Source organism: Paramormyrops kingsleyae, chromosome 17, assembly GCF_048594095.1.
Source record: "Paramormyrops kingsleyae isolate MSU_618 chromosome 17, PKINGS_0.4, whole genome shotgun sequence".
Lineage (NCBI taxonomy): Eukaryota > Metazoa > Chordata > Actinopteri > Osteoglossiformes > Mormyridae > Paramormyrops > Paramormyrops kingsleyae.
Window position 1 is genome coordinate 5,260,507 of NC_132813.1, and position 25,816 is coordinate 5,286,322.

The following is a 25,816-nucleotide window of genomic DNA, read 5'->3' on the forward strand; positions in this document are numbered from 1 at the left end:
TGATCTTTCTGTGCTAAGCCTCCATCACTCCAGCACAAGCTTCACTGGGTTTTTATTCCCCTAAACGTGAATAGTCAATATTGATATCAGTATAAACGCACATTCAAGAACGAGGAACAGGACTTCTGGGTAACTCTTTAATCAGTCTACTAATGCCAATCCGGCATTAGTTTATAGGTATGTAATACAATCCCATTTCCAAAAGAGTCGGGAAAATGTCAATAAAAACAGAATGCAATGATTTACAAATCACAAAAACCCATATATAATTGAAAACAGAATAAAGACAGCATAGAAAATGTTGAAACTGAGAAAAAGTATTGTTTTATGACAAATATATGTTGAATTTGAACTTGATGTCAGCGACACGTTTCAAAAAAGTTAGGAGCGGGCATGTTTACCACCATGTTGCATCGCCTCTTCTTTTAACAGCACTCTGTAAACGTTTGGGAACTGAGGAGAGCAGTTGCTGGAGTTTTGAAAGTGAAATGTTGTCCCTTTGTTGCTTGATGCAGGATTTCAACTGTTCAGCCGTTTGGGGTCTCATATTTTTTGTTTCGTGATGCAAAAAATGTTTTCAATGGGTGACAGGTCTGGACTGCAGACAAGTCAGTCTCACACCCGGATGCTTCTACTACGGAGCCACGTTGCTGTAATACGCACAGAATGTGGTTTGACGTTGTCTTGCTGAAATATAAAAAGCCTCCTCTGAAAAAGACGCTGTCAGGATGTAGATCCAAAGCCTGTATATATCCTTCAGCATTCATGGTGCCTATGCAAGCTATGCAAGCCATGGGCACCAATGCACCCCCACACCATCACAGATTGTGGCTGTTGAACCACCCAAGTGTTCCTGAGCCCATGCAGTGATTTCACTGTAGAATCATGTCTGTTTTTAATGCAGTGCCACCCGAGGACCCGAACGTCACGTCTATCCATTATTGGTTTTCAGCCTCGTTCCTTGTGTACAGAGATTTCTTCGGATTCTCTGAATGTTTTAGTGATATTATGTACTCAAATTCTTTGCGATAATACATTGAGGAACATTATTCTGGAATTGTTGCATTATTTATCCACACAATCACACGGAATGTTGAACCTCTCCCCATCTTCACTGCAGAGACTCTTTTTATACCCAATCATCTTACTGACCTGTTAAGCCAATTAACCTAATTAGTTGTGAGATATTCAACCAGGTGTTTTGTTTTAGCATTTCGCAAATTTTCCAGGTTTGTTGCTCCTGTCCCAGCTTCTTTGAAACGTGTTGCTGGCATCAAACTGGGTATATATTTGTCATAAAACAATACAATTTATTGTATATTAGCTACAAGGCAATAATAGTTCCTGGAGTGATTCTTTTAAATCTAAATTTCTCTTCAAATCACGTTATTAGGTTATTAGAGCAAATAAGCTAAAAGAAAAAGTATTAACAGCCCTCAAGCAGAACGGAATGACTAAGCGTCTTGTTGCTTATTTTCGAATTATTCAGCTTCTTTATCCCGACTGGAATAAAGGGCGCCATCTGCAGGCCGACATATAATATAGTCAGAAACACCGTACGCTATTTATGAAGTTAACCTTTGATCAATATGGATATGCTTAAACATCACTACATTGTTAAACTTTTTAAAATTATGACATTAAATTAGCGTCCTTAGAATTTTTTTCGATCGTTGTAAAGTGATGATTGAAATATCGTTTATTGGTTAAAATATTGCAAACTGCTCCCTTAGCGCAATGGCAGCGTGCCTTACGCTTCGGTACTTACCTCTACACCAATGCCACATTATTTTTTGCTTACGTTTGAAATGGTTGGTGTGTTTAATCGCTTGCAACTACAGTCAAAAGTCCATTTCCACACAGCACCGGCTCGGCTCAGAGCCGCTGGCCAAGGTTCTGAAAGCCAGCACGTTTGTTATTACAAGTCCTACTAAACCGGGAACGTGCGATTAAGTTTGTTTCCGTGTCTTCCTTTTATTATTTTTCTTTGGAAAAAAAAAACTTTTTTGTTTTACCGGATCATTGTAAGAGAAATATTGACTAGAGAGAGATATTTTTGTACTCAGCTTTGGAACATATTTTTATATATTATTGCAAGAACGCCTGGGTGACAGACAGCTGACACTCACGAGATAAGCTAAAAGATAATTGAGGTAAGATGCAAATTGAATATAGTGCATTGAGTATAGTGTAAGTGAAGTATCTGTGTTGCAAAGTGTACGTCCTACCCTAACCAGTCTGATCTGGTTCTGAGGAGGAGGTGTAAACTGTTTGTGTACCCCTATAAAAGTTATGCTGACCAGGAAAGTCTTTGGAACATACACGGAGATACTATTGAAGTAGTTGTTCCCTTGAGCTCAATAATAAAGCGAAGTCACATATAAAGGCATCCATCTTAGTGTCATAAATTTGCAGCACATCACACAGACGATAAGTCATTCTCTATACGGTAGTATCACCTTGTCACCTGCCATTTGAAAGGTTAACATAACCTTTTCGTCAACTAAAAACTTGCATAAATAATTCATATCAGATATGGATCATACATTGGCCTAGAATGCCAGGCTTATCTGAAACAAAAGAATTTCAGAAACAACGGACAATCTCTGCCCATGGTGTACCCAGGAAATATTTCCGAAATATTCAATTTCCCCCATCGGCAGACAAAAAAAAAAGACAACTTACGTAAACATAAGAATTTATTTAAAATACCTGAGCTTTCTAACACAAACCTTTCACATGTTCATAAACATGGTCTTTTTGAAACAGACTGACAAATTTCCATAGGTTTTGTAAAAAGCACAACTATAAAATAATTCGGTCTTGGTCATTTATCAGTGGTCAAAGCTTTCTGTCAGAAATGACAAAACAGCTCAGGATTTTTTCTTTTTTTTTTCTTGTGTTCAAATACATTTTTCAAATACTCCAATTATCCATTCTAGTGCAGGCTATTACTACATTTCAATTGACTCCACTTATAAAACAATGAAAATATGTGGGGTTTGGGGGCCAGAACATAATGCATGTAAAATGTAATTAAAACAAAGGATCCCAAAAATGGTGTACATGTCTGAAAAGTGCACATTTTTACATTTCTTGTACAAAGCACATATTTACAGAGCTTTTTAAAGTTTCTTTTTTAAAAATAAAAAATAAAAAAATGCAAACCATAACTGATGTGTATCCATTATCTCTGCAACTCCACCATTGCGATGTTTTGGGGGTTTAACTGCAGCACCTTGCAGGCACTTGTGAGGAATCACTTCTTATGCAGCGTTAATCTTTTGGAAAATAAAAAAATTAAAATACATACAGCCTGCTTTATGCCAAATTCAGCACCTGTTTGTGACCCCTCACCTCCAGACATTACTCCATGTTTCCCTTATTATAATCAGTCTATAAAAAGTATTTTTGTTTAAAAAGTAAAAAAAAACCCAAAAACTTAAAAAAAAAAAAAACGCAAAACAAAAAAAGTTAAAAGAAAACAAGAAAAGAACTCCTGTTGAGTCAGTAGCGTCTCCAGCGGCCATCTCTGGATGCATCTCTTCGTCTCTCAGGATAGTCTCGGCTCCGCCCACCGTCTCTATCGTCATGGTGATAGTAGTCGCTCCTCTGGCCCCGCTGATGCCTTTCTGAGCAAAACTCCTGCTGGCGCTGGTCCCTGCTGTAGTAGCTGGCATTTTCGTGCTGGTGGGAGTGCCGCTGGCCCCTGGACATGGGGCTGTCCTGCTGCCACGGGACTGCGTAGCCTGGGCTGCCCCCGTGTCCCTGGTTCTGCTGGATGCTGCCATTCATCTGCATTTGCCGCGCGTTCATCTGGGGGGCAAAACAATTCATTCAGAATTGGGGGGGCGGGGAGATAACAGTTAATGCTAAAAAGTTTGTGCTTTTCTTAAATGACATCACAACAACACAAAGAGCAACCTTCTGTTTTATTTCTGAACGAAAATGCCTCTTAATTAAAAGACGAGGCGTCTGACCTCAGCACAAGCTCAGATAAGTAAAGTAATTATCTTTCCCTCGACAAACAGAAGAAGAATCCAGTCTCTGTAGTTCAGTTCTTGGTTTACGTTTTTTTTTTTTTTCCCCTCTTCTTTAATTGATCCTAAATGGAATTGTTCTGCATGGAGTGAGATCACTCACCACTGCCTGCCTCTGCAGATTGTCCGGGGATGAAAAGGAGCGCTGCAAGATCTGTGGCGGCGAGTAGGATGGGGAGCCCATCTCATCCGTCAATCTGTCATGCCTGGATACATCAGTGCAGGGGATACAGATTAAGCACTTAAGTACATTTCAAAAAAGATCAAAAGATTGTGCCCATCTTTGGTTACTATTAATTTCCATTTCAAATGCCTTTAAGAGTCTCCATGGAAATACTGCAGCCCCTTGCAAAGCAACATGCACATGAATAGCACCTATCATCGTGCTACAGTACCTGCCCCCACGGTGAGTAGGTGTGTTACAGGGACTGGGGTTCTGGAAGCTTCCAGGGCTGCTCCCATCTTGGCTTATGTGGCTGCTTCCTGCATAATAAGAGGAAACAATTACCAGCCTGCTGCAGCAGTCATGTAACCGGTTCTGTATTTCTGATCAGTCTGGCACGTGTGTGGTTTGAAGACAGAGCCACTCCTCTGTTAAGGTGCCAGTATTTTACACATGAAACACCTGACTGCATGCCGAAACAATGACTTCAGCTAACGCTGAGCCAGTGCATCCTTCGCCTCCTTTGTGGAGCGGCCAGAACTTCCCTTGGCCAAAAAGAAAACCTGGACTGGGTATTTACGGGTTGAAAAACACAGCTTTAACCGAAAATTATTCCGAAACAACCCCCCTCACCTGCACGAAATTGTATTTTCAGAGGTCTTCCAAAGAGCCGAGTTCCATTCAATAGGTTCATCCCGTAAGGGACAGACACCTCATGCTTGAAGTTAATAAATCCAAACTGTTTAGACCTTCCATCATTGTCCTTAGGTATTTTTACCTTTATCAAGGGCCCAGCCTAAAAAATAAAATGATAATAATTGTATTGCCACTCAATAATGACAATTGAAACCAGAATAGGCGTGCTAGCAAACTACTGCACAGAGATGATGATCACTAGAATTACCAGAATTGTACTGTATTCAATTAAATAAAATGCTGACTTTCTCCAGTCAGATCATAGTGTGGTCACAATTTTTATGCAAATAAACCTTTCAAAGGGGGCAGTGCACTTGATAATGGGCACCACAATTAATGCTGTGCATTTTATGGATAAATTAACGCTTTATCACTATACGTTTAAGAGACGGAAACAGAAGATGCGCCCATATTCTGTACGTATGTAGCGCCAATCCCGCTGCGTCAGTTACGTAGGCCGAACGGGAGTCTACGCCGCCTGCGTAACGCGGGCAGCAGACGCCGTTTTAAAAAGACCATTGTCACTCCCAGCTCAAGGCTCAGGTACTAGAACTAACTCGAGAAAGTATTTCGGCTCCTACGCTGTTATACCAACATAAAATGTTCACAGACAACTTCCTAACATACGTTTACGGAGTGAAAAATGCGTATTACTATTACAGCCATTGGAGCCGAGGGCGCAGATAGCCTGGCATATTAATCCAGATAACACGCCGTTTTGTATCGGATATCACCGTTTGCGGATACACAAACATGTCTAAATAAATTAGACACCCATACGGTTTCGCAAACACGTGAAGTGCTACGGAAATACACCGGTTTGTTTACATTTGTTACCTGTAAAAACAGCTCAAAGAGGAGCTCTTCCGTCACTTGAGGATCCAAATTACCAACAAAGAGCGTCCGGTCGGCTTCATCCGCTATACCCATGCTAGTGAGATACCCTGTATAGCTTCTGTTTTAAACCCTTTAATGATGGATGAGAACCAAAACGTAGAAATTAGATCCCTCAGGCCGCGGCCGTTCAACATCGACAAGCTACTATCTGCTTTAAATGCCGCCAATGTCTGCCGTATCACGATGCGTTATGTCGCACAATGTCGCAAAACCGATTCCTGCTGTTGGCGACCTGCGTATTGTTATTTCCTTAAAATATAAATGTCGTTAGTAAAATGGACGGTACTAAAATAGCAGATGTAATGGAAACCGTTCATCTGTGCCACATTAACGAATTCTTACCTGACCTCTGCTCTTTAATCTGTCTGTAAACACTAGCTTACAATGATCTGTAATTAGGCCTATGTCTATCCCTAATATAAACATATATTATATTTACTTTTTTCTACCCAGTCTATATTGTGAATTTTGATATTTTCAATCGTTGAAAACAAAATATGTATAGATATCCCGTTGTTTTTTTTTTCTCTTTTTCAAATGGATTAAATTAAAGGGCCCCCATATTTATGCATAGGATTTGTTCGATTTTTATTGAGCTTTTGATATCCAAAATAAAATCTAGTGACTTTTTATTTCCTACAGATACTACATTTCATAGCTTGGACATAAGTATTTATCTAGTTCAAATGTATAAAAGTGTAGAAAAACACGTTATTAAGAGAAGGTAATTCCTATAACTGTACACCAAACATACACATGTTTCAAAATAGGTTTTGCTAAAAATATTTTGATGCGTGGGTGCAGGTTTACCAAACTCATGCGGAGACAGGAAAGGAAGCTGAATTTTTTTTGGGTGCAAAAGCCGAGTCAGCAGGAAAAACGCAAAGGTAGGTAGGGTACAGTATATATTGTGGGGGATTCAGGCGTGTACCTGACTTGTTTATAGCAAATGGTTATATAAAGCGGAATTAAGACCGAGTGTGTTTCCTTCTAAAAATTACTTGGTTTTCTTTATGGAAAATATAATTTCTGAAAAGTGTAAGTTGTTTTATATTTTCCGGAACTGTTTGTGCTGCTTCATTCATAATATTCTAAGGATATTGAAATGGCATTGCAATCCTCATCAGAAGAACCACTTACCCTAAGCTGGGCTGTGGGGGGCTGGGTGACTGAAACCTAGATCTCAAGCATAACAAGGAACACGGCTGGGGTATTATACCCCTGTACCAAATTCCAATATCAAGTGGGAGTCCTTGGTAACATAAAACACATAAAAAGTACAATAGCATGGTCCACTGGGACTTGATCCGGCTTCCTTTACGTCACAAAGTAAAATATCCGTACGGGCTATATCAGTATAAATTATATCTTCCAGGCGCTATGTAGCGTTTCGGTGAATTTTTTGGAACGTTATTTCGTTATACTGCATTGAACAAGTAATGCCGCTAGGTGGCACTGCTTCCCCTCTTTAATTTATTGGGTGGCGAGGACGCTACATCTACGTACCATTAGGACCATGAAGGGCTGCATCTTAGAACAAAAGTCCATGTTTTAAAAAAGATTTGGTGTCAGACTTAGACCTGCTGCCACACACTGAGCTCGGAGGGAAGCAGCTGAAAATAACGACGCCTTAGTGGAGGGCCAAAAGTCACTCCTGAGTTATCCTTTCTGCGATTTTGTGCTCTTTATGCCAGAGGTTGGATCAGTCTTAAAATATTAAAGTATCAGGTATGAATGGAAACTGTCAGTGCAGTTCCGTTGAGAGCAAGGGCGAGGACTTGATTGACTTTCCTTGTAATGGTACTAAAGAAAGACTATAACATGTCACTTTGCCCCAAGTGATTTCACTTCTCATCACTAATTGAAATGATAATCTAGGGATTGACTTGAGAGCAAATGGACGTGAGTTGAAAGTAATGCAATGGGACACAGTTTGGGGAATTTAATATAAAAGCGCCAAACTCTAAAAGGCCTCATTCTTCCCATTCATTGTCATGTTATGGGGCTAGTGTAACAGACACTGACAGTGACAATATTTCTGGATGCTTTTTAGTTGTTCCATCAATTAATCCCACAGCCATCAAACAGATGTGAACAATAGGTTTTTTTTTTTATTATTTTTACAAGAGAGGCTTTTATGTTGAAAAGATATATACAGTCTCAAAGATTTACTTTTTAATCTTTTTTTGTGAAAATGGTTCATTGGGATATTGGTGAAAAATCCATCCATCGATCTATCCATCCATCTTGTAACCACTTATTCTGGTCACGGCAGGGAGACCCTCCAACCTCTCCCAGAGAGCAGGGGGCACACTTTATGGGATGCCAGACTTGTAAGAAATTTCTATACATTTTTGGATTGTTTCCTTTTTTTTGGGGGGGTGGGGGGGGGGGGGGCAGATTTGCTTTCCGGCAAATTCCGTTGCCCTGGTTATCCCAGATTGCCGTCTACCAGTCAGGCAGCTTTCATTCACTGCATGTCAGAGATGCACTCTGTGTGATTAAAATTCTGGCCCCCGCCATCACATCCGTCCAGCGTCCTGTGTTTGCATGACTGTATATCAAACTGAAAATGATAGACCACTGTTTAGGCACTGGCATCTGTCTTCTTCAGAGGAAACCCCCTCTTTTGGGTTGGGAGGGGTCACTGCCGAAGGGGTGCCGTGCCATTTTCACCCTCTTCCTGAATTTTTCATCCATCCACTCTTTAATATTCATAATTTCATAATTTATGTTGAACGTAGGGATTTAGGGTCATAAAACTCAGAAAAATGTTTGCTCAATAAACCCTCTCTTTGCTGTGAGAAGATGGCATCCTTTTACAGCCCGTGTCTGTAGTACTCATCTAACGGCCCGTGTTGCTTCCTTTCCGCAAGATCCCACCATTTCTGTGCTTTTGTGGGATTAAAACAGGAGCATTTGATAATAACAGATGACACTGGGCATGTCAATTTAACATAACTCAGCATGAACTGATTTATTTAAATCAGCCTTTGTTTGTGCATACAAGCCTGTGCTCACCCAGCTGTGTCCCCATAAAAACTCCCTAACTCAGGAAGGACCCTGCGCTGGACTCAGTATGTCAGGAACGAGATCATCTGACAAGGGTCAGAGCATTCTGAGGACTACATAGGGCAAGGAAGAGCCCATGCTGAACAATTATATACTTTAAAAGCCAGTCTAGGCCTTTCAGCGTCTCCAGCATTCTTGCAAATGGTTACAGAACCACAGGTTCCATCAAACACGGACTAGGTCCCAGTTAGGTCCTTTAGGTCAACCTCCGCTCTATCATCAGTGCCCCCGGGTGTGCCTGATACTCTCTCAGTGACCTGAAAATTGATGGACCGATGACCTGGCCCCCTTCTGTGGCCCCGCACTCATCTGGGGACCAGACAGTTCCAGACGCAGTGTCCACTGGAATTCATCTTGGGCAGACTACAGTCTGGCTTCCAGTTGTCAAAAGGGATCAGATTAAGAGTCTGACATCACTTCTGTGTGAGTATGGAATTGTGTGCCAAAAATGATTCATAAATATTATATAATTTTTTTATATTTACAAAATTTGCATCAATTAGATCATATATACAGAATATATAAATTTGTTAAAATCACAGCATACATTGATACAAATTGATGACCATCATAAAAAGACTGCTGGTTTTATTTATTTTAAAAAGACTATACTAATTAAGTTAAATATTCGTGATATTTCAGATCCACGTATTAAGAGATTGATAAGATTTTCGAAATACATATAAAAAATTATTTTTTTGTTGGAATTTCACTGACACGCAGTGTTTAAAGATTATTTATTTGAATGGATAATGGGGTAACAGGCTTTGCTGTCATATTTACATTTTATTCACAATCAGCAGCGAACGTTGCAGTGCAGCTTCTCGAGTTCTGCAGCAGTCGTGCAAGCTGCACAAAAACAGACACCTTGTGTAATGCGATATCAGAAAGAGCGAAGGCAGTGTGCTGTCTGGCAGCGAGGAAGTGGACAAGATGAGGTTCACTGGGCTTAGACCTCCGACGCGTCCCCCCAGCCCCGGATCCGCGGTGTCCGTGGGCTTCATCCCGAACGGGCTGACGTCACGGGCGATCGAACGCCGCTGGGAAGGAGGCGCCCCGGCTCGAGCTGAAGGTACCCCGGTGTGAGCGAATTGGAGACTCGGCGCACGTTTTAATCCCTTGAGGGGATTTTTTAAATGTGACAACTAAACGAGGACGTGGTGCTGGTTTAGCTGCTGTACTTGTACATCTCTGGCAATTAGGAGGTAGAGATTATTCATGGCGACGATGGCTTTTTCTAAAGCTCTCCTCTGTCCTCACCTTGCAGGGGTGACCATGAACATTCTTCATTGCCTCCCACACCATCTGTCCACTGCGCCACATAACCACAACCACAGGTGGAGAGGAACCTCTGGCTTTAGCTGTCCCACGCCAACCCACCATCACCACCCCCCATGGTTGAAGTGCCGCATCCATCAACAGGATGTTAGTGTCTTGCTTGTGTGGTCAACTCAAGCATCGCTCATGTGATTGTGCCCCCGTCCTTCCCAACACCCAGCTTGTTCAGTATGTGTGTGTTTGGGGGGGGGGGGGGGGGGGGGTCTGGCTGTCGACAACACCGATGGATCCACCCCCCACCCCACCCTGCCCCCGACGTTCCTTTTTGCCGCAGAACTTTTCCAAAGAGGTGTCTGTTTGCTTGAGTTGCATTGATTAAATTATTAAGAACGTAGTACAGGACGGCCAGCCCGTAATAGGAATGAATCAGGGCCGCCGGATGATTGAACCTCCGTTTCGAGTAGCGAGGCCTTGGCGAATTTCTCACACTCAGCGAATCCTCACCTCCTCTCCACGACCGCCTGTTGAGAATAAAAAATACCCCATGCCAACGGGTCCATATGGAGGGTGTTTAATGGAGGGAGGAAAGCGGGGATATAGACATGCTTACATGATTAATTAATGAATAGATATCCTATCTATCTACAGTACATCCCGGGGCCTGTGGAGATTCCAAACCATACTGGCGGCTTTTTAATATCCAGAACGCCTTTGTAGTGATAATGAGGATTTTGTCGACAGAAGAAGGGGAAGGTTTGGGCTGTTTTTGCAAAAGCGCTTCATTCGAGTTGCTCCTCGCCACCGATGCCAGAGACCCCTGGAGTCTTGGTGAGGGGCTAAAGCACCGTAGCGGCTTAGCGAGGAAACAACGCGGCGATCTGGGGAACCTGGCAGAGAGGGAGCCGACTCACGACCCTCCGGGATGATGCCGGGGGCGAGTCCGGCCTTCAGACAGCCATCGCGAGGCACGATTAAAACGAGCAGGAATTTCCGCCTGGAAACAGCCCACCGTGTTCCGATTGTGCCCAGATCTTGGCGCTTCCTGTCCATCTTCTATCCGAAATGTCATCCCTTAGATTTAAATTACGTTCATCATCTACAACTCTGGAATTTACGATTTTCAGCTATTAAAAGCTGAGTAGCAAAGGTAACCAGTGGCCTGTACTACAAAGCGGGGTTACTGGCTTATTGGGGTAACTTGGCGGATTTAAGGTAGTCTGGGCAAAATGTAAGTGAACGAATATGAAGTCCATTTAAACCAGGGGTCTCCAACTCCGGTCCTGGAGAGCTACTATACAGTAGGTTTTCTGTCCCACTTGGCTTCTGATGAGCCACACCTGCTCCTGGTATTTACCTGAGAACAGGTGTGGCTCACCAGAAGCCGGGTATGATAGAAAACCTACTGGACGGTAGCTCTCCAGGACCGGAGTTGGAGACCCCTGGTTTAAACTGTGATACCTTAAATCCAACAAGTTACCCCAATAAGCCAGTAACCCTGCTTCGTAGGTAAATAGAAAGTAAAATAAACATAATGAATAATAGAAAAACAGAAGTAAAATTACTATACCAAGATTACCAAAATAAACAACGTAAAAAGTGACATACAGTATGTTATGCAATGGTTCTTTATTCTTAATTTCTGAGGGTGTAGGAAATGTAAAAAAAAATGTCTATACGTGTCTATAAGTGGATTTATTAATGGTTGAACCTGAGTCTAATATTCCTAAGGACATCCTGGAAGGCAGAATGTTCTAACAAACAGTCTGACACGTTAACTCAGGGATGCCGTTACTCGTTCTGCGACAGTCATTTAGCCTCCCATCACTTCTGAGCAGTTTGCCCCCCACCCATTAATAAAAACCCGTAATTTTTGGGGACAGTCCTGCAGGGGACTGCTGCCCACAGAGGTCCACAGAAGATGCATTTCATGTCCTGCTTGCTAATATGCGTCATTTACTTTCCTAACTTGCTGTCCCCGATATAAAGCAGTTACTACTTTTCATTTAATTCCCCGGAAGTGGCACCTCTGAGCTGCTTGTATCACGGACAATGGCTTTAATGCGGAGTTGCATTCCCCGGTGCAGAATGATGAATGTGACGATCGCTCCATTCAGCACGGGAAGCACAAACACATGAAGTGAGGATGGGGTGAAGGAAAGGGGACTTTATCTGGTGTGGGGCTGAGGAGGCTTGAGATCATCAGATAAATGGAGACAAAACAAGCTAAAATAAAGCAGGCAGGAACTGGGCATGAGGGTCTGAGGACAGCACCTTTAAAAGGGAGAGTCGGCCAGTTCTGTGCAGGCAGAAAGAGTTCCAGTTTGTACCTTTGCTTATCAATGGGGCTGTACCTTCAAGGGAAATGCCAACTGTACCCTATAGCTGTAGGTAATTGTACCTTTTAAGGTACAGAAATGGACTCTGCGGAAGGTCCCCAAGGTACAAACATTAATGTACCCCCAATGGTACAAAAATATTGCTCATTGTCCATTTGTGTATCTTAAAAGGTACATTTACCCTTGAGGGTAAGCCCCAGTAACAAGTAAAGGTTTAAATTGGTACTCTATTTTTCTGACTGTGTGTACCAGAATTGGTGACCTACGTTTGTATGTTTCTGATCACCTGACTCTGCTCCTATTATGGCCACGCCCCCTGCCTTACAACAGACTGCAACACACACATCGTGTTTCCTTTACATTCTATAGGGCACCATCTCCACTGGCCCATGTGTGAATGCTATTAAGATTCCAGTTAATCCAGTCAAGCTTCACTGTACCAGAGCAGCAGAGAATTTTTAAATATGGTTCAACATTTTTCGAGGGCTGTGTACGGGACTGCTGGCTTCCCAGTGCTTTTATTTCACTGGGGGAGTAAAAAGCGTGGAGGTGCAGTGGCCGAGTCTGGCCGATTACTGCCAGGGGAAGTGTCTGCATCAGTAACATGGCTGATGGAGCTGTGCTTTCAAAGCTATATTGGCTAAATGAAACAGGACAAAACTTAAGCTCAGGGAATTGTCCTGCTGGCCCCCAGATGACTTCCTAACACGATTTCTTCGCCTGTATGGACTTCGTGGACTTTAGGCAGCTGCAGGTGCCATATTACATCTCAGCTCACCTTCAATGCAGTTAACGTCCTTCTTGCCTCAATGTTCTCCCCAGTTCTGATGGTCTCCATCTTTCTCTCATCTTCTGAAGACCCAAGTGCTAGCACCTAAAGCTGCTCACACCATGAAGTTCTGCTCACTTGGCCAGCGATACAGCTTATCTTCATGACATGAAATCCAACCAATTGTCTATGTGTTTGAGGTACATCAGGATAAAATAAACAAATGAAATCTATTGTAAAACCACGATGCTTCCTAGACTCTTCTCTCTGAACTACACCAGTCTTGTACTATACTCGGATCTTCTCGTGTGTATTCAGCTCTCTATCATCTCTCGGGTCTAAATATGTGGACTAATAATGTTCTGTCTGGCAGTCCATGCGGAATATGTGCTCCAACACTAAATGCAGACGCTGTTATAGGAAATGGATGGATTAATGGATGTTATGTGTCTTATCGATTATTTCGCTGCATTAAAGAAACAAGTACAACCACTTATTCCATTAAGATAAAAAAAAATCTGGGCAGTGCTTGTTTACGACTTTTTATTTATCTGCTGTTATCTCATCCCATGCCGGGTGAAGCCCTGCCTCTTACCCAAGGCTGAAACATGGATTGATTGACTAGGTCCACCTATCAAGTCAGCGGGGAAACTCGTGCTAAAACATTTATAGAGTGTGAAACGGGGTTAAAATAAGGTCTTTCTCGATCAGGCTGACAAACGCATGCCGAGTGAATTAATTACTGTCGGACGAGTGATAACTGAATCGACTAGCAGACGCGTATCGGCGTAAAATTGCCTGGAACCAACCTGGAGACGGTCTGCATGTCTCCATGAGGCTTCCCTCATTTCTCCTGCTCTGGGTGTTTTTTTTTTATCTCCACCTGGATAGAGGTCCTTCAGGCCCCAAATCTCCATTAAGGATCAATCCTAGACGGTTCATGAGAAATTTATGTTGAACTCCTTTTTTTGTTTCATAAATACCTCAATATTTATTACAACAAAATCACAATGCAATATTTGAAGACTTTCCAGTACTGTGCTGTCATAGTGTATTACACAGAATACTTTATTTCCTGTTATGCTATCCTGATCCTGATCTTGCTGCATCTGTCCTTCCGACCAGATCGCAATTAAAGCCTGTGTCACTTCATTTGTCCACATACCCATTATTATTAATTGTATTATTTTTTCACGTTTGTGGTTAACCCGAATACTAACCAGCCGAAAGGAGCCATATCACCACGCATTGTAGCGGAGTCAGACGTACTTCGGTGAATAAATCAATTCCCCTCTCATGCATGTATACCGGAACAAGGACAGTAGTCCAATTAAATAGCGTAGTCAAGCTATAACTGTAGCTTGACTTAGCTGTGTTCCGGGGAACGACACCGGCAGGACAGGTAGTGCTGCTAATGAATATTTAGCATCTCAGTTTGTCTTCCCTGCTATTGACCCTGGCAATGTACATAAGTGAAAAGTAAAATATACGTCAAGCTAGAAACCCCCCTGAAGTAAACACAAACTCAAATTCTCAGGCTCTCCTTGAGTTGTTTACCGTTTCCTTCCTAAACTGCCAGATGATAGCACAAGGAAGCGCTGCACAACAAACCATACAAGTGACTTGCTGAGTATAACTATGTATTAGAGTGATTACCCCAATTAATTATGCAGGCTAATTATATAAGCTGCATAGGTACTCTAATTGTTGTTGCTAATACAGCAAAGCAGGGTAATTTGCCCATACAAAGAACACTAGTGACTGAGTCAATGATGAATAACATTTTTGTATACTAGCATTGTCATGTTTTTGATTAATTACCTCTCTCGTGAGTTCTTGTTAGATAATGGTGAGATTACTACCTATCCATCCATCTTCCACATCCAGTGATCCCACAGAGGTCACCATGAGCTTGTCCCCTATTCCAAGCAGCATAGGGTCATAATGCAGGGGGTCATTGCTCAGCCATAACCCAAATTCATTTAAAAAGCTCTTTGAGAATTTCTTTCAGGCAACATGAACAGAACAGGCCCTTGTTAAAGAGCTTTTTCCTGGTTTCCGGGGGAGAACAGTTGACGGGTAACAGAGGACAGCAAATTCCAGGGGGAATTTGGTTGTGGCGAAGCTGATTTTATTCAGAGTGAAGACCAGAACGTCTCCGAAAATAACTCGCATAAGTTCATGTGTGGCCCGAGGACACAGGATTTTATCAATCTTCCAGCTGCCTATTGATGAGATGTCTTCCCAAATTTGCTTCAGCGGCTCGTGCTGTGTTGTGAAATATTAATTTCATATTTGCCGTACGATATTTGCTGCAAATACGGCACCTGAGGCAATGAACAGTCATTAGCCAAATGGACTAAAACAGCGGGAAAGTGTAACTCTGAAGCAGGTATTGATGCAGGCCTGGTTGGAACCCCCTTACAACTGGAGCGGGGTCAGGTGACGATATGGTATGCATCATGTGACAAGGAAGTCCTCCTCCCATTCGTTCAGCTACTAGACATGATTAATCTGACCTTTAACTGGGTCGATAATGCATCTGGCTGACTCTTAATCGACCTTCAATCTTGTTAAAGGTGAAGGCGTCACATCGTAGGGCAGATGTCAGCTGACCTGCTCACGTGGCTAGCACCACGGCACTGGTGAGGAAGAGATGTTCCCGTCTCAGTCCAGGTTTATGGGACAAGCCTGGACCTGAATATTTCCAGCCCTTCTCTCTTCCGGGACAGCAGCCTCCGCATTCCGAAAATGTGCCAAGGTTACTCCAAGGCTCAGTCCCTCTTATTTAAAAATCCTCGTAGGGTAAATAAATTATCAGCATCAATCCACGCAGCAAGGGCGTGTGAAATACCGCTGAGTATAATTATATCGCTATATATGGGCAGGATGGTGGGAACATTCCATAAATCACATATGTACGTCATGCGCCGTAAGTTGTTGACGTAATGGTTTACGTGGTCTGTCTATGGCCAGAGATGTGGCCAGCATATCTCCAGTATGCTACTACAGGGAAAGCCTGCAAAAGCCTTTACAATGTTGTTTTTATTTCGTTTCGCTAGTCATTTAAGCACTGCATCCAATCGGTGCCTTGCGTGAAGCCATATGGACACGGCTGAGAATGCTGGAAGGATCCAGAAAAGTAGAGCAAAGAGCAGCTTACGGCGATGCTGTCAGGAGCCGTTACACCCTTTGGCTGCCCATAGGCCCAGTTAGAGGCTGGTGTCGGTTCTGATTGGAGCACAATGCAGGTGACAGGCCGCCCACTATACCCGTACATTCCCTGGGAACCTGTGTGCCAATGCTTCACCTTTCATCAGCTAAACAGTGCCTGGGGGTGAGGTGGGGAGGTGACAGCTCGTCGTCACTCACCTGCTGCAGTACGCCCTGACCGCTTTGATCTCTGTTGGGACAGCTCTTTCCAAGTGGATGTGGAGAACTTCCAGCCCAATCCTGAAGTTCCCCTTCACTCCATCGAGACATGATCCTACAGTCCAAGCAAGTCGACTCAAGGCATGACAGACTGGCGTGCAGGTTGACTGAAAGCAGATGCAAAAATGTCACACCCACAAGTTGGCAAGCTAAAGCACACATAACCAAGAGCTTTGATCTTCGAGAGCGTCCTGCAGAAGCTTAACAGCCCAGTACTGAAAACAAACCCAGAATGTATGATATACTCTAGTGTAAAGTATCCATTACAAAGTATAAATGCATGTCGATCTTGATTTGTTCAGGAAAGTAAGAGATAGCGCTAAAGACCGAGAAATAAAAAGCACCAGCAGAGTCGATGCCAATAAAACTGAAATATTCACAGAGCGTAAAAACAGAATCCTATTTAACGCAAGTTAGTCGGTAGAAGGACGAGACAGAGACCTTGAGGAAATGAACGTGCAGGAGAAGAATTAATGACGGCAGTTTGTGGCTTTTCAGAAAACACATTGTCCACCTCGTCATGGGGTGTATGTTTTTTTTCCCTCACATTTTAAGTTTTCAAGTTAGCTTAAATTGTATTAATGGCCGACCTTTTTTGTTTCGGGCTTCTGCCTGTCTCGCAGTAAGATAGCTTAGCAGGTGGTATCATCACCTTATGGGTTGATGGTTTCAAACTGGCCCCAGGTTTGTGTTCCTCCCGTGTTACATTCCCCAGGGGACTATGTCAGTCCAATCTGGCTTTCCCCCACAGTCCAAAGACATGACGTTCAGCCAAATTGCCCTTAGCTTAGGGCTATGGTGGAGGGGGGCCGCTGTGATGGATATGTCTCCTCCAGGGTGTACCCTGCCTTATGCCCCAATATTCCCAGAATAGGCTCTGGTTCACCACTACCCAAACTAGGTAACCCGCTTTCAAAGATGGATAGACTACTCCTTTCGAATCTGTTTTACTGTGCTCCAAGGTGTAAGTGTGTAGAGTCTGCGTTCACGATCTGGATTAGCCAGCATTGCCACACTATACTATGAAGGATGAAAGCCAAAGGGCAAATAATTGGCACTGCTTTTAATTTTCCATTGAACCAGTTGCAGAAGATTGGATATTGTATTCCGGATTCCGGCTTTAACTAATATTTAACTAAGAAGACGTTAGACTCTGTTCCTTTATGTCAAGGATGGTCAGTCTTAGCCAGTGTGTATGCAGGTTTTGTTCTAACCCAGTTGTGAGGACTCTTCCGCCAATCAGTCCTCTAATTAGTAATCTACTTATGGAGTTACAGTGAAACGTCATTCATACGACGGCCCTTTTTTTGATGAGATTGCCTACCCTTGCTTTATGTGAGTGGCCGCCTGGAGATTTCACTGCTGAAATTTCGTCCCTGATCCCAAAGTCAAAATCACGCCAACGGTCCAGTCATGAGGCATGTAGTCTACAACAACTCAATGTATCATTGATGCTGTCAGTTCCACTTCTATCTCTTTATTTCAAAGTAAAAGGTGAGTGGATAGTTGAACTGGATAGTGATCACTGCTTGATGTGCCAAAGCACCCAAGTTCAAGCTAAGTTTGCCACACCGTTTTGAGGAGGTGAGATACAGTTTAGCAGATTAGCTCGCTGTGCTGGTGGTTAGAAGGTCGCTGGTTTAAATCCTAGGGTCAGCTGGGTGACTTTGCCTTTGAGCAAAGGCCCTTAACTGGCAATTGCTCCAGGGACTTATCTTTCTCACACCCTGCTTCCTCAAAACCAACAATAAATGCTTGCTTGCTTAATACATACAATGTAAATGGTGACTCTGTACCCTCCCTGGTCAGTCATGTGACCTCTTGTCTATTGATTCCCCAATGACCACCTGTTTTAGCTTACCTTGAATGTACAGGTGAATTCAAATCACTGGCTTGCAGTTTGTCTCTGTTGGTTAAATAAGTCTCAAACTCTCAGCAAGACCACCTCCCCCATAGTACAGCACTCCTGCCTGGTTAAACACACGGGACCCAGGATGACTGGGCTGATTACAAACATTTAGCATCTCACCCATGGTCCTGCCCGCGGAAGCGCAGATGCTAATCTGAGAGCTTAAGACGCCAACTTCTTTATTGACTTTATCTGCTTTACTTTAGCTTCTTTAGCCACTTTAATTGGGATTTATAGCCACAGCTCTTGGTGTCATAGCCCAGTCTGACACCAGAGTTGTGCTTGCTACTGTCAGCACATGACTGGGTTGGAGGAATGTTGGGTAATGATCCATTCCTTGGCATTAAGTTGCCCTCCGTGTCATCCATTATCCACCTATTACTAGGCAGCAGTGAGGCAGTCATTTGTTTCCTTCATATATGGAATAATAAGGAGTCTCAAATCTAAACGAAACAGTGTTTAATATTTGTTACTGCAGCATTTTGTTTTAGCATTACCCAGCCCGTCGACTTGCTGGAATCTGGAATAGCCACTAGGGGAACGAGAATGACCTTCTGTCACCGTACTGTGTAATTTTTCTAGCCAGGAACGCTGCGAATGTAGAGGAGGTAATGAGGTATGTAATTATGGTTCCAGCACACAGAACCCACATTATCCTGAGCAATTGGAACGGCTGGAGGTAGCACATAGATGTCCATCTGTCCTGGGAACTAAACAGGTTTCGCGCAGTCAGAATAAGAGCACAACACGTGGGCGCCAACACAGTGCAGTCACTGAGCGGTGTGTGGCTCAGCAGGTTATGGTCTTGTGCGTGCGACCGGAAGGTCATCGGCTCCATTCCCCGAGTCTGCTGAATGACATCACCACTGAGCCCTTGAGCAAGATCATGAACCCCAATTGCTGCAAGGACTGTCTGCTTTCTCAAATGTATGTCGCTTTAGATAAAAGCACCTGCATAATAAATGTACAAGACCCCCCACATAGGTATGTAATATGTGAGCCAATGAGAGCATTATCCCCTTCTCCTTCTGTCATGTGATACAAGAGAAGGCCTGGTTCTGAGCAGCCATTTATCGCCCATGAAGTGGAGGACTGCAAGGATGGATGGGAGCAGGGCCGAAGAGCATGAGCAGTGTGTCACTCTACAAAGCCCATTGCTTGGTATTCCTCATGAAGCTGTGCATTCTCCATTTTTAAGGCCTCAATGTGATGCTCCTTCACCATACCAAGCCCATGGCCTGCTCCCTTCTCGAGCATCTGGCCGCAGACAGTATCTACACCGGGACTCACTCTTATGCAGATAAGCCATGAAATTAAAGGAAGAATTTGCCTTCGCCATGACAGCGCATAGCAGTTTATAAATTCCACTCACAGCACCCACCGCGTGGGATGCGGGTAGATCCCGTGATGTTTCTCTGTCAGGTGTTTCATACGTACTCCCGTTCCGATTGCGATAACATCTGCGCTCCAGATTGCTGTGAAAAAAATCAAGGATGCTTCTGATGAGTTTATGGCTAAGTCACAGATTCTGTAGATTAATATCCAAGGGTTCTGATGCTCTGTAGTTTGGCCGGTCATGTCTGATTGACCGAGCATGAGATCCAGCCAGATCCCGGTCGAAGCCCATGTGCTGCTCTAGGCAAGCTGGCGCCCCTCAAAACTTGGCGCCTTAGGCGGCTGCCTATGTCGCCGTTCGGACTGACTGGCCCTGGATCCGGGCCCAGCCCCGTTGGCCGGAGAACTGGCCGTCACGTCAATGAGTCCGCAGATTGATGCCTCGTGTCAGAAGTGAGCCGGTGTCAAAGCGATGACCGAAAACAGGTCAAAGGGTCCCTCCGCAAGAAAGTGGAGTGAAGGCACCGCTAGCCGTGCCAGACAGGCACAACAAGCAGCTGTTTTGTTCGTCCCCGCGGTATGTGAGAGAGGGGGTATTTTTAACTGTGCGAATGTGGGTTGCCGCAGATCTGGAGGGACTGGCGGAGAGATTGCTAAAGATCGCTTCCTCCCTATGTGTTAGCGTGAAAGCCGGGCCCAGAGACGTGTTTACCATACAGCGCATGCTGCAGATTTCACATTGCGACATGGGCAGCACCAAAAAAAGAGCCATCGCAGGATTGCGTCAAGAAGATATCTATAGCTGAGCTGGGAAATCCTGTCGCTGGGACCAGAGTATCAACCGGCAATCGTATCTTGTTGGCTGGATTAAAATTTATTACTGGCAAATAGAAAAGTAATATTACTCGTGCTATTACTGATTTTTGAGGATAATTGTTGATCTCTGTGTTCTCAAGGCAGGTAAGATGAACACAGAGTGCACGGATGTTAAGTTAACCTGGAATCCCAGATTATTATGACATTGTTTCATTCTGAATATTACTTCACACTTTAAGGCTCCGCATAGAAGCCTGCATTTTAGTGTTTTTGTAAATGGGGTATTTTAGCCTTGATAAAAGCCAGGAGGTGGTGACTGGAGAGGGTTCTGGAAGGTTATGCATTTTCTCACTGTCTTCTCTGCCTGGTCTATGTCTGCTGTCCAAATTCTATGGATTATAGGGTGACTGGAAACCTCAAACCTTGGGTGAGCAACAGCGGTTTAGCTCCTCCCCCACTTGTCCGTGCCCCGTCGTTCATTGGTCGTTGCCACAGGCCAGAGCCACGGATTGGTGCAGACAGAGGATGACGGGTAGCGGGCGGCCAGCGGGGGCTGTCGGTCCGCTGCTTCGCCCACTCCGTCCCGGTCACCCCAGGGCCACCATTTGCGGGTTCGGCTGTGACCTCACGGCTCGGTGCAGCTGTCACATCGCATCAGGCTGACATGGACAGTCGACGCTAACAATGTGAGAGCTTTTCGTTTTTCATTCTCCACCCGGCCACCCGGAAAACCTCCATCTCCCTTCCCTGCAATTTGTGGGAGCAAAGGGCCCTTAATCATGCCTGTTTTGTATCTTTTTCTCCACCAGGTAATTTCCCAAAGTGTTGTGGAAGCTCTGCATGACAGAGTCATAGTACAGCTTGGAAAAGGCTTCAGAATGGGCGTCAGGAATTATGATAGATGGGGCTGGGAAAAAAAGACTCAAATTTAATATGAGAAAAAATACATTCAAGTATCTAAAATGCAGTCGCCTTTGCAGAAACGCACCAATGACTAATAAAACTTCAGAAAGGTGGTATACAGACACAGAACAATACCTAAAGCATCAGCACAAAATGTAACCTTTTTGTGTAATATTACGGTGAATTTGCTCCTGAATAAAAGTCTTTATATCTAGTATGTCACTGCGACATGATTCCTTGGGGTAAGTAAGCGCACATAATTTTAATTTCCTTATAATTCTTTACCTGTCAGTGAAATCCTATCATTTTTTTCTCTGATATATATCTGTTGTCTTTCTCACACATTGGGATAAGGCTGTTGATCAGAAGAAACTGTCAAATTAAGTGAACAAATCACCATTGTCTTTCAGAAACCTATGTGTGTATATATATATATATTGTCCTCTTCTGCAGGACATGGTGGCACTAACTGCAGTGCAAAGGACGCACATATTTATGCAGGGGTGACCGGCAGATCCTGTTCTTTGAGTTCACTGAAAATTTCACAAATCCGTCATTTTGGAAAGCCATTAAAGTGCGAAGTGGAGGAATAAGGTGAGAGTAAAAAAAACAAAAAAAGAGTGGTATTTGACAGCCCGGGGAGGAATCTGTTTTAACGCAAGCAGAAATAGGACAGGATACTAAAAAGGGGCGGAGTAGCCGGGGAACAAAAGGCCTTTTTGAGTTCTGGTCAGACGTGTTGTTTCTGAGAGCGTCCCACATACGGGGGAACTGAAGGGATTCGGGGGAAGGTAGAGGGGCAAGGATCCTTAGAAGCCGCCGAGGGCTGTGGGCAGGATGGCTCCGACCGCGACAAAGAGCATTAGAAGTTTTAAAAAGAGGAACGACGGCCTCAAGCAAAGGCATTGACAGCCTGGATAGCGGAAGCCAAAAGCTTGCAGTCAGGCCCTCCCGTTCCATTAACACCCCCCGCCTCTCTATGCACTAGGGGCCATATACAGAGGAAGGCCACAGGTGCATTGGCCCCAGCTGAAAGCTGATTGGTCCCCAGAGGGCCGCCTCCTTGTCACTCACTGATTATAAACATCTCATTGGCTAATTATAAGCTTGGCTCCCCCCCTACCACCACCACCTTAAAGTATCCCAGAATTGCCCCTGGTATGCAGTCCTCATGTCGAACAAGCCGTGGGCTGGTAATAAATTGAGAGGAAGTGACGAGATCAGCCTTCAGAATTCAGTCAAAAGTTTCAAGTCTCACTTTCTCCCCCGACGGCCCGATTTGTGAGCAAACAGCTTCTGAACAGTAAATGTGACACCGGGGAGGAATGCCAGAGCTGTCTGTCGAGAGACAGCGGAGTGACTTGCAGGAAGGGAGCTCACCCTTGTCTCCTGTTTATGTCTCCTGACACACATAACCCACGTTGTATTTTTTTTCCCAGAATACATTTCATGACAGAGGAAGTTTTGACTATGAAAAGACAGAAGCCATCAGATCAAAATAAACCCTACATGAGCGAATAACGGCAGCCTAAAAAAAGATATCGCTTTCCCTAAAATATTTTACGGCATGTCAGTAGGTGACTTCAAACTCGACTGAATACTCCTCACCTCAACACTAAAAAAAAAAAAAAAAATCGCAGATGTCTATTCTTCAATTTCATGGTAGGATGACTTGCATCATTGCAATGTATCACCTTAATAAAGCACCATCGCAATTATTGCCACCGTATGATGACTTCAGCCAGCCCATGATGACCTCCTCAAATGTCGTCCTGTCATCAGGGGGGTGGGGGTCATCACTGTGTCCCTTCTGGACAGATAGAGTGCATGACAACTAGCATCAATCCACCTTGGGGGGCTTCTAGTGTATCATCCACTCTCTGGGGGTGGGGGGTAAAAAGAAAATCACCGTGACGACCAAGGACACCTGTCTTTCTCGTTGCTATCGACAACCCACCCCTCACCGAGGTGATCAATAAATGTAATAGAGCTTATGAATTCCTAAAATCTCTGCTGCTCTTCATCCCCCGTAATTGCATCCACACATTTAGTTGTAGGTCTATGCCAAAATGAATTTAATAAAAAAAAAAACCAGTGTAAGCATTTTTTGGGCCTGTGCATGTCATTAACTTTTTGATCGCATTACTTTCTGGAAGCCCGTCTGATGTAATGGTGAAAATGGAGATACGGCCAAACACCAGCAAGGGTGCAGAATAAATCCACCATCTGCAAACTGGGGATGATTCTTCTGCTTGGGTCGACCAGACTGTGCTTGACGTTACATTTATTCAGCAGACGCTTTTATCCAAAGCGACGCACAATTGAGAAAGCAGGGTCAGCCAGTGCCTGGAACAATTGGGGGGGGTTAGGGGCCTCGCTCAGGGGCCCAGTGGTGACGTCACCCTGCTGACCTGAGAATCAGACAAATGACTTTCCGATCATAGGCCCAGCATCCTAACCCTGTGTTTCCCAACCTGGTCCTCAGACACCCCCAAGTAGTCCTCATTTTTGCTCCCTCCCATCTCCAGGCAAAAATGTGGACTGTCTAGGGGTCCCTTAGGATTGAGTGGAAAACACTGGGATAGGACAATAAGCCACCCAGATGAGCCCTAGGATGCTGGATGGTTTCTGGTTTCCTGGATGTATACAAAGCCTGCCATAGTATGGCCTCCCCGAGCATAGAGGGGAGTTTCGTGTTGCAGCTCTGGTCATGTGCTCTCCAGTCAGGGTCAGTCAGTCACTGAATGATAAGGTATCAAAAACCAGGAAAGCTGGTTTCTTCTGAAGAGGTTGTCTTCTGAAAGCTGTGGAGATATATCCCATAAGGAGTCATGACAACAGCTGAGACCTCTAAGCACGGGGACCGATCCCACGGATGGGAACGAATAGCAATCAAGGGAGATATCTACTGTTTTCCAGCAGGGTGACCAGATACCATGTGCCACTGATGGCAGGTTTTCCCCAGGGTGGCTGTTAATGGCTCCCAGTGACTCCATTTCCAGCTTGTAGTCCCCCTCCCACCCGAGACGGATGGTCTCTCCCCAACATGGATCCGCCCCAAAACTTTCAGTGTAATGCATAATCAGTGAAGCAGTCAGCAATTGGTTAACATGGGGGTGTGAGCTCTCCATGTTTCAAACAATGGGGTTCCTCGTATTTGAAACAGGTGAGATTGCATCCAACTGGAAGAAACCATTGCTGTGCCGAATCCCAGGGTTTTCAAATTCTTGGGGGAACCTCAATTTTGTCGCATTGACATTATTTTGAAGCATTCTGTGATTAATGTCAAGTAATGGCAAATTTGACGCATTCTGTGATTAAACAACAGGTAATATACATTCTTAAAGCAACCCTTTAGCCATAATAATAATAATAATAATAATAATAATAATAAAATGATGATGATGATGATGATGATGATGATGATGATGATGAACTTCTGAAAAACACAGGAGTGGGACTGGGACACTGAGTACCCTTGAGGACTGGTTCAAGATTAACATTAAGATTGCATTATCTTTTTTTTTTCCTTTACATATTTAATTAAAACCCACTGCAAACCGTACTGTAATTTGAAAAGGAATTCTGTAGGATCTAAGTGAAAATGACAGGCTAGTGGACCAGGTGCCCTGACGTGTACAGGCCAGCGTGAGTTCACTGCGCTCACGATGGGGGAATTGGACGGCACTCTGACATATCAGATTTTTGTAATCTATATAGACCACAGAACTGCACAGGCATATAAATGAAGTCTGTCGTGAGTGCACCTTTCAAACTCCAAGTATCTTGGGGTATTAAATTCAGTACAATGCAAGGAGCAAAAACAATTTCGTCATAACAAATAAGAGCTTTGTTGTCAGCATTTTCAAAAAAATAATAATGTGGCATCTCTTTTTATCAGCTGAACAGGACTCGCACTGAACGGTTTATACTCCATATACCCCATACATATATCTTGTTCTCTGTGTTGCCTGACAGAAATAAACAGAAATTTGGAAGATGGATGGATGGATATCCGTGTTGCACACTCCCGCTCTCCATAGTAAGCATTAGCCTGACCCTCGTCCTTTCAGGGTTGCTGGTGTATCCAGGCACTGCTTGACAACTGGGTGTAAAATCCCCCCACCCTGCCTTCCCCTAGAGACCAGCTGCATCACAAATCAGGGCCAA

General features: G+C 43.9%; 1 protein-coding gene and 2 long non-coding RNA genes across 3 annotated transcripts; 2 read left to right on the forward strand and 1 right to left on the reverse strand.

Annotated features, from left to right (window-relative positions):
- Window positions 1-2,681: 2,681 nt before the first annotated feature.
- Window positions 2,682-5,988, reverse strand: rbm7 (RNA binding motif protein 7). The gene is made up of 5 exons (XM_023821360.2): window positions 5,737-5,988; window positions 4,837-4,999; window positions 4,436-4,523; window positions 4,144-4,246; window positions 2,682-3,816 (listed from the first exon to the last, which is right to left on the reverse strand). The coding sequence occupies exons 1-5, from the start codon at window positions 5,827-5,829 to the stop codon at window positions 3,508-3,510; spliced, it is 756 nt and encodes a 251-aa protein (XP_023677128.1). The 5' UTR covers window positions 5,830-5,988; the 3' UTR covers window positions 2,682-3,507.
- Window positions 5,989-8,718: 2,730 nt separating this feature from the next.
- Window positions 8,719-10,270, forward strand: LOC111848954 (uncharacterized). The gene is made up of 3 exons (XR_002839428.2): window positions 8,719-9,291; window positions 9,669-9,940; window positions 10,136-10,270. It is a non-coding gene; the product is annotated as an uncharacterized lncRNA (long non-coding RNA).
- A 10,305-nt stretch (window positions 10,271-20,575) lies between these two features.
- On the forward strand, window positions 20,576-21,725 carry LOC111848984 (uncharacterized). The gene is made up of 3 exons (XR_002839440.1): window positions 20,576-20,887; window positions 21,146-21,429; window positions 21,553-21,725. It is a non-coding gene; the product is annotated as an uncharacterized lncRNA (long non-coding RNA).
- The last annotated feature ends 4,091 nt before the right edge of the window (window positions 21,726-25,816 follow it).